This window comes from Oryza glaberrima, chromosome 1 (assembly GCF_000147395.1).
Source record: "Oryza glaberrima chromosome 1, OglaRS2, whole genome shotgun sequence".
In the NCBI taxonomy this organism is placed as follows: Eukaryota; Viridiplantae; Streptophyta; class Magnoliopsida; order Poales; family Poaceae; genus Oryza; species Oryza glaberrima.
The window spans coordinates 19,586,585-19,605,650 of record NC_068326.1 but is presented as its reverse complement, the minus strand read 5'-3'; the positions used below and the strand labels follow the sequence as shown (position 1 = coordinate 19,605,650).

Here is a 19,066-nt window from a genome sequence, read left to right as displayed (position 1 = left end):
ATACGACTTATACTCCCACCGTCCCCAAGCGAGTTTGATTTTTTCTTACACCGTTTAACCATTCATCTTATTTAAAAAAATTTAAAATTATTATTTATTTTATTTATGACTTACTTTATTATCTAAAGTATTTTAAGCATAACTTTTTGTTTTTTATATTTGCACAATTTTTTTAATAAGACGAGTGGTCAAATAGTGCAAGCAAAATGTCAAAATCTTATTATGAGACGGAGGGAGTAACAAACAAAAATATACACAGATGTATATATATAGACATACTTTCTTTTTCTTTTTCGAGGAACGCGAGTAGAGAGTGATATGATCAACATAATTTAGTCGATGCACAAGCAGCTAGGGGACCTGGCAGCCTCACAGCCTCTCTTCTCTGTCGCTCGTGTGCTTTTAGTTCATTTAATTTTATTTCTATGTGCCGACCTATGTAGCTCGATTATGAGCAAATCATCACCATGATTCACCAATAGTTCCAGCTGCTCCACGTACACCGACTCCATGCCATCCGTTAAACTCTTCTTTTCTTCGCCCAACAAGTTGCAACTACATGTAAGCTCCCCATTATATATCTCTCTTCCCATCCTTACTTCTCCATTTTTATAACACAGAACCATTACATAACACTCACGTGCCTAGAAATGTGCCTTTAAGACAAGTTTAAAAGGCGAAATCATTATCCTATTAAATCTGTATTTACTAGTTTTTTTTAGATAATGGAATAAACATCTCGATCTTTACTCAACAGAGTTACAACCAATTATTATAAAGTATCACTCTAACAAAGAGTGTAGTTCAAATAGAATTAAACACACCCAACAAAATAAAAAGACCAAATCAAGATAAGGAATACACATTTATTTCGTATTTACTAGTAGTTACTTTCATGTGCTTGATATTCATAAACATCAGAATTTAAAATTATAATAGATGAAATCATGCACCATTAACTTTGTCACCATATAGCTGAGGCTTCTGATCCTTAATTTGCTTGATAGACTTTGTTTCTTTTTTATCACGAACTGAATTCAAGATGCAGCCCAACGTGGCAGCGTTCTTTTCCTTATAGAAAAAACTCATAATAGAAATGAAGATTTTGTTATTAAAGAATAATGCTGCAAATGATTTGCGTGTCGAAGTAGAGTACCACGATCTTGATAGGCCGTGTGATCACCCGTAGCCTTTCATTTGGTACCGCCTTTTCCGATCAGGTTCCGCACGTGGGACCACCACGCACAGGAAAAAGGTATCCACGTGGATACTCCAGTCCGACGTGGCGCTGCGTGTGGGCCCAGTGATATCCCACGATTGACAAAAGCAGACAAGGATTCCATCCAAAAGTACTACGTGTCCCCCCATTGTCTACCCAGACGAACGGCCCACAGCAAGCAAGCATTCACCCACTGCTAGCTTCCTACCGGCAATTGCCCAGTTTTTTTTTTTTTTTGGTTTTAAAGGGTACGTACAATGGTATTTATTAGTAGACTCTTTCAATTGCCATATAAGCAAATTTGATGGGTTGAAAAAAAGAGAGGATAGAAAATGAAAAATCGTTCATTGCTGTGACATCGGCTCAACAACTTCCTAGAGCGAGCAAAACACAAAGGAGACGAGTGTGGAGATTATGGGTACCCATACCCACATGGCGTGGTTATCCGACTAGTTATAAGGGATAACTTATATCTATAAAATATGTAACAAATCATGACTTGGGTATTACGTTTCCCTGTATATTATGGAACGGCCTAAAGTCCTGGTTTGATAAGATTGTAAAGTAGATTTAGGAAACCGATACCGTATTGGTTAAGGTTTCTATCTTGTAACCCTGCCCCCCAACCTATATAAGGAGGGCAGGGAGCCCCCTCTAGGGGCATGAGCACATATGATCGTCAGATCTATACTACACTCGGCGGATTCAAATCCCCAAACAGGAGTAGGGTATTACCTCTCATCGAGAGGGCCTGAACCTGTCTAAATCCTTTGTCTCCGCATCCATCCACTTTTAGGTCTCGTGCGCTACCCCCTTTTATTATTGCCGAATTCATGTTTCGACAGTTGGCGCGCCAGGTAGGGGTATGCCGAGTTATCTATCAAGAAGTGTGATAGAACGAATCTCAAGAATCGTCGGTACTGTCTTCGCTCCAAGATCCAATCCAGTTGTGAAAAGCAATCCTGCTAAATTCAATGAAGATACTCTCCGACGTCGCAAAGCCGATGATGAGTTCCGCCGGCTACTGCTGATGACGGCATCATGGCGAAGATCGACGCGCACAGCGTGTCAACTGGCCATCGCTCGCCACGCCGCACAACTTGGGTTGGTTGTTCCAATTTAACTTTTATTAGATTGATTATTAATTAATCTCTGATCGCCGTTTTGATTTCCTGGCAATTTTTGTTGTTTTTCACATGCTGGGTGAGATCACGAGTTCACGACACGGGCCACACGGCCATCATCGTCGCCAACTCGCGGTGTCCTTGCCGTGTCCGAGTGCTCCTCTCCTCCCTTCCATGCAGATGGATGTACTGCTGGATTGGCACAGGTCACAGGAATACTCGGCCGCCAGGAGCAAGCGCGTGTATACGTCGATTTAATCTACACGCACATGGCAGCATGGAACCAGCGTGCAACAGGACCATGCAGGCTATGGAGGGAGTAAACAAATTAATTTACAAACCTGCTCCCATAATAACTGCACATCTATGCATTAATTTTCCGATGCTAATCTGATCGCATGCAAAATATCTATACTTGCTAACAGATAAGTTAAATTTTACCGTTTGTTTTGCATGTATGCTGGAGCGATGGTTGTTCGCATGCATTGGATGGCAATCGAGATCAATCGTTAGCTGCTGCGATGGGATTTGGCCGTGCTGCCGAGCCCATCTGACCAACCAGATCAGGGATAGTCATATTTACATGAAAATATGCACGCCTATAGCATGCATGTATTTCTTTCCACATACTTAGTTATTACTAACCAAATTGGTTTGTTGTGTTGTCATGTATGCATGCCGGGTTGCAGATTGCTCGATTACGGATGCACAGTATTAAACCAACTACCAATTCTCTCCGTCTCGGAGTCAGTCCGGTCGAGGAGATAAATCTCAGCGAGTTCAACAATTTAATCTCCGACTTCGCTGGGTTTTTTTCCTTACAACTTATTATTTTTTCATTAGATTGATCTCTAAATATCAGATTAATCTCTTGGTATTTTCTGCTATTTGCATGTAATGCCGCGGCACTACTCTCGCCGAGTGGTGTTTTCGCCTGCATGGCTGGCCTATTATGCTGCCGCTGTTGGGCGTCTACGACTTCACCGCCGGCCTGCCTCTGTCGCCGCCGACTGGTGTTCTCGCCTATACGGTTGGTTGGTCACACCACCGTTCATGGGCGTCCACGTCTTCACCGACCGGCTGGCTTTCGCCGCCGCCAACTGGTGTTTGCGCCTGCACGGCTGGCCTATTATGCCGCCGCTGTTGGGCGTCTACGACTTCATCGCCGGCCTGCCTCTGCCGCCACTGACTGGTGTTTTCGCCTATACGGTTGGTGGACTTCGCCACCATTAATGGGCTTCATCATCTACACCACTGGCTTGGTTCCACTGGCGCCGACTGGTGTTTTTGTCACCATTGATGGACTGCTTCGTTCCCACATCGGCTACTTTTGCTGTCACCGAGGGAATATGACAAAGCTAAGTCATCATTTATTTTATTCTTTATATAATATTTTGCCTTTTCCTTTGCCTCACTACATCAACTGGTTCGCCGTTGACTAGTGAGTCGGGGGCTACAGATGTTATATCATATTTTTTAAACAATTTTCATAATATTTATCTTGATTGCTTGCGACATATTCTTAGTACAAAAGTGCCTATCGAGTTATGGAGTTCCATTTTCCTATGCTTTCCGTTTGGGTTGCCAATGGATAGTTGCCTTTGGGCCGATTCCTAGCACCCGGGGGCTCGTTGGATGGACCGAGTAACGCAAGGTGCTAAGTATTATTCGGAATAAATCAAAAGCATAGAGATAAGATAATTTATTTTCTGCTCTTAATAATTGCAAAAGTACCCGAGTAGTAAACTCCGATCCGTGAAACTTTGTTCCATTAATGACGAACTCATGTCACTCATATGCATGTTTGGGAAGTGCTTAGGCCGACTCCCAGTGCTTGGTGGCTATAACTAGTCGGGCAGAGTGTTTAAACGTAATGAGTCATCTGCTCGGGGAAATCAAAATTAACAAGAGAAGAAATACATATTTATAAACTGCTTGAATTTTTCTCGAGTATTATATTTACATCAGATACTACTCATCCTATATGTTTGTTCTGCAGGATCCAAATCCAGATATGCATAAAAGGGATTCATGGCTTTAAGCTTATCTCTTACGCTCCAGGAATGGATCAGTCAGAACATCACCACCGGCTCGCCGTCGTCGCCGCCGACTGGTGTCTTCACCTATACGGTTGGTTGGTCACAACACCGTTGTCCGGCGTCTACATTTTCACCGCCGGTTTGCTTTCGCCGCCGCCGACTGGTGTCACCGCCTACACGGCTGGCCTATTATGCCACTGTTGTTGGGCGTCTACCTCTTCACCGACTGGCCGCCTCGTCCGCCTCCGACTGGTGTCATCGCCTACACGGCTGGCCTATTATGCCGCTGTTGTTGGGCGTCTACCTCTTCACCGACTGGCCGCCTCGTCCGCCGCCGACTGGTGTCACCGCCTACACGGCTGGCCTATTATGCCGCTGTTGTTGGGCGTCTACCTCTTCACCGACTGGCCGCCTCGTCCGCCGCCGACTGGTGTTTCCGCCTGCACAGTTGGCCTATTATGCCGCCGTTGTTGGGCGTCTACATCTTCACCGACCGGCCGTCTCGTCCGCTGCCGACTGGTGTTTCCGCCTGCACGGTTGGCCTATTATGCCGTCGTTGATGGGCGTCTACGTCTTCACCGACCGGCTTGCCTTCGCCGCCGCCGACTGGTGTCTCCGTCTGCACGGCTGGCCTATTATGCCGCCGTTGATGGGCGTCTACGTCTTCACCGACCGGGTTGCCTTCGTCGCCGCCGACTGGTGTCTTTGCCTGCACAACTAGTGTATTATGCCGCTGTTGCTGGGCGTCTACGTCTTCACCGACCGGCTTGCCTTCGCCGCTGCTGATTGGTGTCTCCTCCTGCACGGCTGGCCTATTATGCTACCGTTGTTGGGCGTCTATGTCTTCACCTATCGGCCGCCTCGTATGACGCCAACTAGTGCTATCGCCTTCACGGCTGGCCATGTCGTCACCACCGCTAATAGGCGTCATCATCTTCAACGCAAGCTGTCTACGTCTGCCGCCGACTGGTTTCTTCACTTCCATGGCTGCATGATTCTGCTAGTGTTGATTGGCCTTATCGTCTTCACCGCCGGTCGTCTCGTCTGCTACTGACTAGTGCTGTCGCCTCTACGGCTGGTTTATACTGCTACCACTACTGATGGACATCATCGTCTTCCGTCGTCGACTGGTTATGCCGCCGCCGACTGGTGCTTTTATCTTCACAACTGCGCGTCTTCACTACTGGTTTGCTTCTGTTGCCGCCGACTTGTGTTCACTTCATTACGGCAATACAACTTTGTCATCATGGTGGAGCGACTTCATCTTTATTATCTTCGGCACCGGCAAACTCTATTGTTGCTACTTCGCAAGTTTTACTACTTCACCAACCACGACGTCTTTGTGAACCTCGACATCTCGGCATGCGATGCCGTGTTATTTTACTACAACAAGTGGCTCCCCAATATTCAGGATTTCTACTTAGACATCTTCAACACATATCTTCAGTCAAGCAATGACTATTCGACGACAAGAAGTTACAGTTCTTGACTCAATGTTCAGTTGTTTCCCAACTAATCAAAGAGTCGGGGGCTACACAAATACAAGACTCAAAATTTGACAAATTTTATGTCAAGCTGAAGAAATCAATTCATCAACCCACGAGTCAACTCCAGGAGTCATTATCTTCATCTTTGCTTCGGAGCAGACATTCTACTTCAACAACATCAAATATTTCGGTTTAGACGAGTTGGACAACAGCATCAACTCTCCTCCAAGTGAAGCATCTACAACAGCTATAACATTAATTTGATGGATTATTGTCACTGACATCATCACCAGCACTTCTGCTTCATCGGCCCTGACATCTCCGCTGTTGCTAATGGATGATTATGTCTTCACCGACTTATTATTTCACCTTCATGGTTGACCTACTATGCAAATGCTGATGAGCGTCTTTGTCATTATCATTGGTTGCTACACTGCTATTGACTGGATCACCAACATCGTCATCTTCATCATGTCGGTTGCGTTTGTCGTCGTCAACTATTTTCTTCATCTTCATGATTGGTGGATTTCGTCATCGCCTTTGATCTGCCTTGTCTGTCACCGACTGATTATTTCGCTGCCATGGCTACACAACTTTATCGCTGGGCGCCTTCATCTTCATTGTTAGTTGATCTGTCTGTCGCCGACTGGTTTCTTCGCCTCCATGGCTATGCGACTTCAGTACTTTTGATTGGTATCACTATCTTCACTACCACCAATATTTTTGTCACCTCTGCTGGGCAATATTATCTCTATATTGGTCGTCTTGTCTCTATGCCAACTGCGTCAGCTACCATGAATGGACAATTGTGACTACGACAGAAGGACAAGCTATATGCTCAGGGGCTTACTAGCTCAAACACAAGTATTATATCTTCAATTTGGACTTGCTCCGGATACATGCAACATGAATTCATGATCATGGGTCTATTTTATATGCTCAAAGACTGGACTATTTATTATTCCCCGTAAGGGTTATCAACTGAATACTTGCGCCAGTCGGGATTCAATTGTTACATCTATTTTGGAGTATCCCATAAGGGATAATCACTCAGATCAGAAGCTATTCATATGAGCTACACTTGGTCTATATCACCCGAAAGATTTATTACTCGGGAGCATGTTATATGCGTCATTCTTTAAAGGGTGTCGAAGGCATATTTTTTGGCCTAGGCCTAATATGTCTGCAGCCCATATTTTCAGGTGTGGCCTGTCACGTTCTTTTAGGGACTTAGGCACTTTTTTTGCTTAGGCCAAAGTGCGCGTGATCAAGTGCCCAATACCTTAAAATCCTTTTATACCGCAGTTACTCAACTTTTTAGGAGTTGGTACAATGCATCTTAAAAGGTGTCAAACAGTAAAGGTTTATATAGCTGTCCCGCTGACTTTTTTTTATATATAAGTCAAGGTGTTGTTTGGGTTTTTAAGCAATTGATTGGATACAATATCATTGCTTTTCGCCACGTAAGTGTGCATTTTTATTGACCAATATTATGGCTTAGGCTGATTATATATTGTGGTCATTTTCTAGGCGGTTGGTAAATCCTTTATGAGTTTATTTACTCGGATTTTACACCACATATGCCATATATTTCCAAGTGTGGTGAAACCATGTGTCTTTTAGGGACTTAAGCACATCTGTTAAAGCAGTGTGCGCATGGCGTATGCTCGATACTTTAGAAATTTCTTTATTCACAACATACAAGCTTCTTTATAGCTGTTTTGCTATGTGAATTTTCAATGATGTAGTCGACTTTAGGTTGCACGCATCATATTTTACAAAGCAGTCGGTATATCACTTGGATCATATTATTCAGGGATTCACACCGCATATGCTATATATTAATATTAAGTCACCTGGTTGACTACAATTATCGAAACCACTCGGTTGGTTAGATTATTTATTCCTTGACTATATGTTTGGTTTGTTCAATTAACCACATAGTCGGGGGCTACACCTATTAGGTGCATCTAGTCGATGCACCTGACTTTATTTTTTTAGCCCTCCACAGTCTTCTGATTTGGTAAAAGTACTCGGAGACCATGGCAAAGATGATTGAAGCACTCGGCTTTGGAGTAATCTGGTTTGAGAAAATATTATCTTTTTAACTGCGAAGGTCTCAGGGGCTACTGTGGAGATTATGGGTACCCCATACCCACATGGCATGGTTATCCGACTAGTTATAGGGGATAACTTATATCTATAAAATATGTAACAGATCATGACTTGGGTATTACGTTTCCCTGTATATTATGGAACGGCCTAAAGTCCTGGTTTGATAAGATTGTAAAGTAGATTTAGAAAACCGATACCGTATTGGTTAAGGTTTCTATCTTGTAACCCTGCCCCCCAACCTATATAAGGAGGGCAGGGAGCCCCCTCTAGGGGCATGAGCACATATGATCATCAGATCTATACTACACTCGGCGGATTCAAATCCCCAAACAGGAGTAGGGTATTACCTCTCATCGAGAGGGCCTGAACCTGTCTAAATCCTTTGTCTCCGCATCCATCCACTTTTAGGTCTCGTGCGCTACCCCCTTTTATTATTGCCGAATTCATGTTTCGACAACGAGAGTCTCATCTCGTTGTACCGCTCTTCTCCAATGAGACCTGCAGTTTGAGGTTCCCATGCAATTTCCTTTGTGATTTTTGGGTGTAGGAATATCACAACGGCGGGAATCCACCACAAGTCCTAGAGTTTTCTCCACATCAATCTTTCCCCCAACATATCAACAAAGGAAAAGAAAACCGCGTGTGCAATCCGTATCAACACAGAAAAAATCCGTATATGCTTGATGAATTGCTTGCTTAATGCACCGTGAATGTGTGTATATTGCCCTTCCGGATTCTTTTGCCACTTTGTACAAAGAATAAAAACAAAAGTTATTCACTAATTACCATGTATTAATGAAGAGTCAACTTAAAAGGTAATCCTTTTGTAGCCTTGTATGGGAGTGTCTTTCAGCTCCAACTAAGAGACCGTATCGGGCTCTACCTTTGAACATGCCCCTAAAGGCTGGTTTGGTTTGAGGCCTAAAAGAGCCTTACAAAATTATGGCCATAAGCACATTTTGGATGGTCAATGGTGTGACCAATTCTTTTCATAGACCAAGCCGACGTTTGGATCCAAACCAAAACTTTACTTTATACTATTTTTTATGGCCCAACATTGGTAAGGCCATTGTAGGCTACAAACCAAACCAGCCTAAGACCGCAACTACAAAGCTCTCTCTCAGACCTTCTGTTGGTAATGCATGTGTACTTTTAAGCGCTTAATGAGACATGTTCTTATATCCATGTTGCCAACTCCTTTACTCTCAGTTTTTCATGCGCCTTCTTCACAAACTGCCAAACTATGTGTTTTTTAAAATTTTCTATAAGAAAGTTGTTTAAAAAATCATACTAATTTATTTTTCAAGTTTCTTTAGCTAATATGTAATTAATTATGCGTTAATCCATCCCATCGTTTTACGTGCCGAGAGGTATGGCATAGCTCCAAACATAGCCTAAGTATTGCACATTATTGTTAGGGAACTCATGTTATTACCATTAATCCATGGATTCAGGGAAGTACCTTTTGTCCCTTGAACTTTGCTCGAAGTTTATCTCACTCTGAACTCGAAACTCCAATTTTCAAAATTGAGAGTATAACACCCTAAACCATATTTTATGGTGGTCTTATTGATAGGATAAGTGGTTTTTCACTCATATGAACATCAATTATCATGTTTCATAGTCACACACCTAACTAAGTGACATTTGCATAAAATGTATGTATGATAAGAGTACAAAATAAAAAAAAAACCACCTCCATTTCCAATAATCACTAAAAAGCATAAAAGCTTTCAACATCTTAATACCAAATGCAGTAATGAATCAACCCCAAACTTCAAATTAAACCTAAAGGGAGTATCGACTAGTTACAAGGTATGTTTTTTCAGTACATGAGATCTTTCTTGCTATGCTGGTATATATTGGGATAGTAATTATGTAAACATTTTGATTTTGTTTTCTAACACACTTTTTTTGTGAGTAGACAATAAATAGTATCAGTGTCCAAATCAATCGGCAAAAATGAACAAAGAAACAGGATGAAGCTACTTAAACCTAACATGCATACTGATCTAGAGTAGAGTAGTCTTGATTCAAGCACTATAGGAAGGTTGGCTGGTGGATGAATGAGGCATGCACAATGAAATATAGTACCGGATTGGGAAAATTTGGACCACTGGCTCTATTAGAAAAATCAGGACGATTCTTGTTCATTCTTCTAACGGAAAAAGGATTTGAAAGTCGATAAATGGGCTAGCCATGCATATAGGCTCAATGGATTCCCAAAGAGAGATTTGGATGCCTAATATTATTATGAAACATGTATAAAGAGGTGTGCTGGCTAGTGGAGGTTTGGAAGAAGTGTGACTCGGTTGACCATAGTCGTATGAGCTAATAATCTAATGTGTCTAACATTGATCAAGCCATCAAAATTAATGTTCTATAAATCATAAACCATAGTTTATAGGTGCACATTCATCCATTCATTTCTATTTTTTTTAAAGAAGACAAGAAGTTAGCAAAGGGGGACACATGGATGCTCCTGGAGATTAACGTGAATACCCAAAAATTTCTAAAAATAATTTAATATAGGTTACATAATTGGGTCCAATGCTTCATTCTTTTTTTTAACAATTCATTTATTGTGACATTAATTTATTTTTTATGATAATTTTTATCTATGATTACTGAGTAAATACCCGGTCTTAAAATCCTACTTATGTTGAGGGCCTATCGAACAAATAGTCAAAACAAAATTTCATAACCACATCTAAGGCTGAATTTGGTAGGGAGGTTGGCTTTTGTAACTTCATCATTGGCCATGAGCACGCTTTCTAAACTGCTAAACAATACATTTCTTTAAAAGAAACTTTTATAGAAAATTCTTTAAAATAAAATTAAATAAACCTATTTTTAAGTTTACAATACTATTCAATACTCAATTAGTTAGACGCTAATGACTTGTCTCTTTTTTGTCACACAAAATCCTTAAAGCTGAGTTCAATATGCTACTAGAGGGAGCAACTTTCTTGTTCTTTGTTTATGGTGAACACACTTTTCGAACTATGAAATGATATATTTTACGAAAACTTTTTTATTAAAGTTTCTTTAAGAAACAAATAAATCTATTTTTTAAGTTTGTAATAATAATAATAATAATAATAATAACAATAATTAAAATTTAATTAATTACACTTCAATTACTCATCTCGTTTTGTGTGCAACAAAAATGTTTAATCGGTCGCTCACTTGAACATACTACCTTCGTTCGAAAATATTACTACATCCGTCCCAAAATAAGTGCAGCCGTGGGTCTCCGTGCCCAGCGTTTGACCCTCCGTCTTATTTGAAAAACTTATGAAAAAAATAGAAAAAAATAGTCACATATGAAGTAATATTCATGTTTTATAATCAAATAACAATAAAAAACACTACCAATCATAAAAAATTTTCAAATAAGAGAAACGGTTAAACGTTGGACATAAAACATTGTAAAATTATATTTATTTAAGATGAAGGGAGTACTATCTAGTAGTACAGGATAAGATATCATCCAGTACTATGAATATGAATATAGATACTTCCTCCGTCCTATAATATAAGAGATTTTGAGTTTTTGTTTGCATTGTTTGACCACTCTTCTTATTAAAAAATTGTGTAAATATAAAAAATGAAAAGTTGTGCTTAAAATACTTTAGATAATAAAGTAAATCAAAAAAATAAATAATAATTCTAAATTTTTTTTGAATAAGACAAGTGGTCAAACAGTGCAAACAAAATCTCAAAATCCCTTATATTATAGGACGGAGGGAGTATATGAATATAAATAGGGTCTTATCCTATAATCATCTAGACCGGTTGTCGGAATACTGAAACCACAACGAGACAAAAGCCTAAAAGGGGCCGGCCGCTTAAACGGCTGGGAGACTGATCAGGCTATTTCCACGATGGATCGATCAAATCTGTGGGTGCATGGAGCGTAACATCCACTCAAGCTGTCCAATTTTTTTCCCCACCCTCTCTCTCTCTCTCTCTCTCTCTCACGGTGGGTCCGTCTATGGATGAGCATGACTGCAGGAGGAGCATCGTTCTCTCTCTCTCTCCTTGCTGGCATCCAGATCCAGAACCCACCCCCAAAAAGGGCAAACTATCTCCCCCCCTTTCTCCTCCTCCGTAGCTTCCTTCGCCTTCCATTCCATGGCCACCACAGACACCGCCCCCCGCCTGGCGCTCCTCCTCCGCCCCGCCATGGCCTGACCTGACCTCCCCCACAACCTGCGGCCTACGAATCGATCGGGAGAGGGGGTTCTCCTTCCTTTCCTCGACCTGCTGCTGGTGGGTTGGTGCTTTCTGCGGGGGGAGGCGGCGATGAGGGGAGGAGGAGGAGGAGGGAAGGAGGTGGAGGAGAGGGGGAAGGTGATGGGCCCGCTGTTCCCGCGGCTCCACGTCAACGACGCCGCCAAGGGCGGCGGCCCGCGGGCGCCGCCCAGGAACAAGATGGCGCTCTACGAGCAGTTCACCGTGCCGTCCCACCGCTTCAGCGGCGGCGGCGGCGGAGGCGGCGCGCTCGCCTCGGCTCGGGGCAGCCTGGCGCGCTCGACGTCGGCGGCGAGCCAGAGCCAGGTGAGGGGGTCTGCGCTTGTGCTCGATTGTTGTGGGGTTGTGACTAGTGAATCGGATAGAATTAAAGCTAGGAAGATGATTTCGAGGCACAAATCATGTGCCGATTCACATGCCGTCAGTATGTAGTAATACCTCTCTATATGTAGTCATAGACCGATTAGCATATGCTTGTGCACTGCCATAATTGAGCCTCTTCCTCCATGGCTAACAACCCATTTGATGTGCATTTTGCATCACATGTTCGGCAGCTCTTCTTGTAAAATCGTGTGCAACTCCGCTGTTTTTAAAAGTCCACTAATCGGTCAAGTGTCCGGCTAAGATTGTTATTCATGCGAGTTCTTCAATGTTGAAGTACATTTGAATTGTCTACCTTTCCACATTAGCTTAAACTTTCGGGTGAACTAACAGGTGGCCAGGTGCATGCGACACGACATGGTATCAAAGCCAAGAGGTCTCAAGTTTGTATATTGGCTTGTTGAATTATGCACAAAATAAAAATCACACTCCACTTCTATTCCACTTCTGAAACCTGGAGAGAGCGTAGGGTCAAATTATAATTGAATTGGCTCTCATTTCTCATCAGCTGCTTTTGGGTGAACTGGCAGTTAACGCAACTCAATACCCAGAGTTCTTTCTTATAATAGGATCGCCTGGCCAATTATCATGTATTAGGAGTTATTGTTTAGGAAATTCTTCTTCGCAAGCTTTTATTTCGGAACATTTGAATTCTATGGCTGGGATTGGGAAACATCAGGACAATGTTTCAAGTTTCAACCAATTGTGTGCTGAGGAGATGCCAACTCAGCTTAACTGCTACTATTGGATATTATAGTCTATTGCAAATTGTTATTGCTAGATTTGGTAGAAATTGTGTTTGCTGAGGTCTGGTGTTTGTAATATACGGTTGACAGGTAAACTGGAATGATCAAAAGTTACTTTGTTATGATGTTCAACGCGTATGTGATAAATATCGATTATTGACTACTTCCTCCGTTTCATAATGTAAGTCATTCTAGCATTTCTCACATTCATATTGATGTTAATGAATCTAGATAAATATATATGTCTAACATCAATATGAATGTGGAAAATGCTAGAATGACTTACATTGTGAAACGGAGAGAGTACTATCATCTTCTTTGAGTTTGTATGAGGGGAAAACTACACTGGAGGACAATCCTGTAATATCTTCCTACAAGAAATCAATTAATTTTCTATAATGGGGGTAGTTGTAGACATGAAGTACCTGTACCTGTGGCAAATGTCCCAAGTCATAGCTTGAAGTAACTTAGTATTCCTTTAAAAAAAAAAACTCGATGAAGGGGGAAGGACGACCCTTCGCTTAGCTTTAAAGAAGGGGCCACCGAAACCTTATTTGGGGGGGGGGGGGGGGGGCAATTGGATACAAATGAGGCACCTAGGATTCAAGCCCATGGTGCGCGGCGCCTGTAATGAGTGCTCTACCACTGAGCTACATGCTCATTCACGCTTCGTATTCCAATTATATATATTCAATAAATGAAGTATTGAAACAAATTTCTGCTTCCAGGTATATGGATGTGACATGCCTCTTTTTGAGCCATTCAATGTGCCTTCCAATGGACCTGGCCATTCTGTTGAAAAGATGAATTCAAATTCTGTCAACAGACAGATTAATGGTTCAAGAAAAGATTCGGGGATGTTATCCACTCAGCCTAAGGGCATTGATAAATATGGTTCAGGATCAAGGGCTGAGTGTGCCCCACAGCAAAGGGTGGAAAAGGGCATAAAGAGTTCTTCGGGAAAGAAATTGGCTGATGATGATGAATTCATTGTACCTTCTGTTTTCAGTGCCAGATTTCCTCAACATTCTACTAAAGAGCGTGCAGGGGTTCAAGAGGAGTCAACACCCCTTGTTGCTCTCAGTCCGCACAAAAGCCCTCCAGCAGTGTCCAAATCACCGACAAAGTGTTATAACACTGTTAGTAAGAACTTGGAGAGAATCAATGTTTCTGATGTGAAATCAAGGGGTTCTCCGAAAGACAAGGAGACAGGACCAGCACAAACATTGAAAAATGTGGAAGTTGAACATTTTTCATCATTTGAGGCATCCAAAGATATGTTTGGAAGCAGACATGCTAAAGTATGTCCTAAGACAGGCACTATAAATGATTTGGATGAGCCACATTTGGAAAACAGCGAGCATCAAGCGACAAGTAGAAACGGGAGTTCCGTGAAATTTCAGAACCCTCCAGTGAGAAGAAATACAATATCCGCTAAACCATCTCCTGGTATTGAAAATACCAATGGGCATTATAATTTACCTCAAGGAGGCTTAAAGGAAACTGGTACAAAGAGAAAAAGGTTGGAAGCACAGGATAATGCAGAGAAAATTGATGATTTGTCTGATTCCTCAGTGGAGTGTATAACTGCTTGGGAGATTTCTCCAGATGAAATTGTTGGTGCCATTGGTGCAAAGCATTTTTGGAAAGCAAGGCGGGCCATCATAAAGTAAGTGTACTATGCTAGAATAATTTGTTTGTATTAAGTATATCATTGATGAAAGCAAAATATAATGATATACTGATTCTTCTATAGTAAGTATAGGGCTGCAAGAATAGCTGTAGGTTACTAGGCTCATGAGCTGCTTAATCAACTTGCTTTTTACCTCAACTCAAGATCAACTAAAATACAAATGAGATGAGTTTGGGTGTATTTTGTAGTTTGACTGTAAAAGATGAGTGTGAGTCGAGGTCATATCTTTCTAGCCTTGTTTCTGCAAACATATAGATTTCAGATAACTAACTTAAACTATCGCCAAAAAAAAAAAAACTAATTAACTAACTTTCGTGACGTCAACATTCAGTACCCAAGGATTTAAGTGAGCTCGGTTGCTATCATAATGTCATTTTGATTGTTTCTTTATAGTTCTATTTATTTATGTAGTTCTTGTTCCCAAATTGATATGCAAATTTGAAAGGTTTAGAAAGGTAATCATACGGTGGTTCGTTGTTTATATTTGGCTTGAAACTGTTTGAGCTTGTTCGATTTTTAAGATGAGTCGAACGGAGCTTATTCTAGCCTGCTTAAACTCAACATTAGTAGTTACAGTTTAGTTTGTGTAGCATTCATGAACAAAATGTCCATATTTTGTTTCCTTGCTTTACAGTCATTTGTTCTTAGCTTACAGTTGATTGTAATCGTCTTAGAGGGAAAAAAATGAAACAGACTATCTCATTATTTTTTGGTTTTTCCGGTATGTGAGCAAAATATATGAGCTCCAGACGATATTTAAAAGACCATGCATGGCATTCTGTCTTGAGCATGCAAGCTATGCTCACTTGCCTAATTTTCCGACATCGATACTTTAGCCATCAAACAAGAGCTGAACATAAACCTCACTTATGCCAAATATATTGAGCCTACAAATCAGCATGTTTATTGATTCTAAGATATGAATACTTATATTTGGTGTCACATTTGCTGTAACTGGATTAGTTATTGTCAGGAAAGGATTCAGGCCTGTTAAAAAACCTTAAGTGATACCATGTCAGAAACACCAACCTCTTTTGTCAACTAGGTCAATCTGTTTGTCCATGCCTTTTGTTGTACTGTACAGCTGTGTTCTTGAAATGTTCTCTTTTACAGATGTACAATGGTTTCAATTTTCTTTTCCTTTCAGTGAAATAGAAAGGCACAATTTTATTGAAAAATATTGTTATGTGCAGGGATAGTATTCATGTGGACCTGCTGGTTTGCTATTAGTTGGAAATTTGAGATAAGAATAGTTTGTTTCCTTACTAGTTGGGGTTTCCTCTTTATACATATCTCCTAGGTATTAGAGGAGCTAATCTTAGAGAGAGAGATTCTCTTTGCAGTAGTCATTCCAATAAAAAATTAGCACATAGCCATTCGAAATTAAGCAATGTAGGTGAATCAATCTGGCCTCTCTCCCACAAGTTTTTCATCCCAACCTATAGTCTCCTCTCATACCAACCAAGTCAATGCTACCCTGTCACCCTCTAAGTGGTGTTTGCCCATAACAATTGTAAAGGTGTTACTATTAAATTGATGCAATGAATATTGCTTTACCAAATCATTGCATAATTTTGTTTCTCGGTTTGCACTCAAAATCTTCTTTGAACTCTATGCAGTCAACAGAGGGTTTTTGCTGCCCAAGTTTTTGAGCTGCATAAGTTGGTAAAAGTGAGTCTACACTCTACATCAAAAAGATATAAGTTCTCTTCTTTTTTGTCACTCATAAGCAGGTTAGTTCATGGATACAATTTGGTGTAGAGTATGAAATTAACCACAATTTGTATTTGACTTACAAACAGGTGCAGAAGTTGATTGCAGCATCGCCACATGTACTTATTGAAGGTGATCCTTGCCTTGGCAATGCCTTGTTAGCTAGCAAGAAAAAATTGGCGGAAGAGAACTTGAAAGCTCAGCCTGTGTTAGCTGCAACCAATGATGATGTGCAGCCAAGTCTACAGGAACCAGAATTATCGAAAGAAAATTCTGAAGAGAACCCACCCTCTCCTCGTGATACTGCACCTGTCAGTGGTCATCATGATCAAACGGCAAAAATCAGTGCATCAAAAAGCAATCTTCGAGCTACACCCATTGCTTCTGATAATAGACAGAATAACTGGGGTGTTCAACTACAACCACAGCAGAATCAGTGGCTTATCCCTGTCATGTCTCCTTCAGAAGGGCTTGTCTATAAGCCTTATTCTGGCCCATGTCCTCCAGCCGGAAGCATATTGGCCCCATTTTATGCCAATTGTACTCCCCTGAGGCTCCCATCAACAGCTGGAGATTTCATGAATTCAGCATATGGTGTTCCTATACCTCATCAACCACAACATATGGGTGCTCCTGGCACTCCTACCATGCCTATGAACTACTTCCCGCCTTTCAGTGTACCAGTGATGAACCCAGTTGCACTAGCATCTGCAGTAGAACAAGGCAGGCATCCTTCTATGCCACAGCCTTATGGGAACTTCGAGCAACACTCTCGGATGTCATGTAACATGTCACATCCAAGTGGCATTTGGAGATTTCATGCCTCAAGAGATAGTGAGGCGCAAGCCAGCAGCGCTAGCAGTCCTTTTGACAGGCTCCAATGCGGTGGAAGTGGTCCTGTGTCCGCCTTCCCTACAGCATCAGCTCAGAACACACAGCCTCAGCCCTCATCTGGCAGCCGGGACAACCAGACCAATGTTATTAGGGTCATTCCGCATAATAATTCACAAACAGCTTCAGAGTCAGCGGCACGGATTTTCCGGTCAATACAGATGGAAAGGCAACAAGATGACTCGTAGCTGGGAAACTGGCAATTATATGCTGGATGGCATTTGACTGCTTGTAAATGTAGAGAAGAGTTTTGCCAGATTATGGTAAGCGCTATTTTTGTCTTGACCATTTATTAGAAGCTGATAGATTGGATGCTATGATTGATCTTATGTTTACTGTACATACTTGTAGTCCCTCAAAGTCGCAAATAGACTTCATTTTGGGCATCAATATGTTCTCTCAAATACAACTTTGATCACTAATATACAATGTAAAATACTTATAGAACTCGCTCAATGTGTTATGCTAGGAAGTGCTTTTTGATGCAAAATCAACATGTATGATTTTCATGTATCAAATTTATATATTTAAAAAGATGTTGACCCCAAAGCTTCAATAGTTTGATTGGATGCTTTCCAAAACGACTGGTATTTGTGACAGGGAGCAGATTTCTCTTAATCGGGACAGGCTTTCCCACTTATATTTTAGACGAATTTATCTTGTTTTAGGTATATGGAATTGTCTTAACAGGTTTGTCTAGCGAGTACGTAACCTGATTTTCTTGGAAGTGGCAAGATCATTTTGTTGCTGGAGAACAGTTGTATTCTTTGAGCTTGATTTCATGAGCAAGCTCCAAGCTGTATGCATGCAAATGCAGACAAGCCTGAATCATGGGCATTAAAGTTAGGCATGCGGGACAAGTACACTAATTTACGTTCATTTTACAGAAAAAATAGGTTAAGTACACTAATTTACGTTCATTTTACAGAAAAAATAGGTTAAGTTACCCTAGAGTTTGTTTGCTTACCAAACATAGCCTATCATATAAAGTTTGTCACCAATGGATTGCTCTGTCACATGCTTCTTCTCCACACTATGTAGTGGGATACTCAGTTATATGCTACCCATGTAAGTAACTAAGTATGGTTGTATTTAGATTGGGGCGTAAAGTTTTGGTGTGTCACATTAGATATACAGACACACATTTGAAGTATTAAATATAGTCTAATAACAAAACAAATTATATAATCTGCCTGTAAACCGCGAGATGAATTTATTAAGCCTAATTAATCCATCATTAGCAAATGCTTAGTGTAGCACCACATTATCAAATCATGGCGCAATTAGACTTAAAAGATTTGTCTCGCAATTTACACGCAATCTGTGTAATTAGTTTTTTTCTATATTTAATACTTCATGCATGTATCCAAATATTCAATGTGACAGGGTGTAAAATTTTAC

General features: G+C 41.1%; 1 protein-coding gene across 2 annotated transcripts; it reads left to right on the top strand.

Moving 5' to 3' along the window:
* Positions 1-12,033: 12,033 nt before the first annotated feature.
* Positions 12,034-18,133, top strand: LOC127781893 (ELF3-like protein 2). Of its 2 annotated transcripts, none has more exons than XM_052308960.1 (4): positions 12,034-12,547; positions 14,097-15,037; positions 16,681-16,732; positions 16,864-18,133. In XM_052308960.1, the coding sequence occupies exons 1-4, from the start codon at positions 12,293-12,295 to the stop codon at positions 17,851-17,853; spliced, it is 2,238 nt and encodes a 745-aa protein (XP_052164920.1). In that variant the 5' UTR covers positions 12,034-12,292; the 3' UTR covers positions 17,854-18,133. The 2 variants fall into 2 exon arrangements, with proteins under 2 accessions (XP_052164920.1, XP_052164928.1); XM_052308968.1 differs by lacking the exon at positions 12,034-12,547 and adding an exon at positions 13,062-13,549.
* Positions 18,134-19,066: the final 933 nt, after the last annotated feature.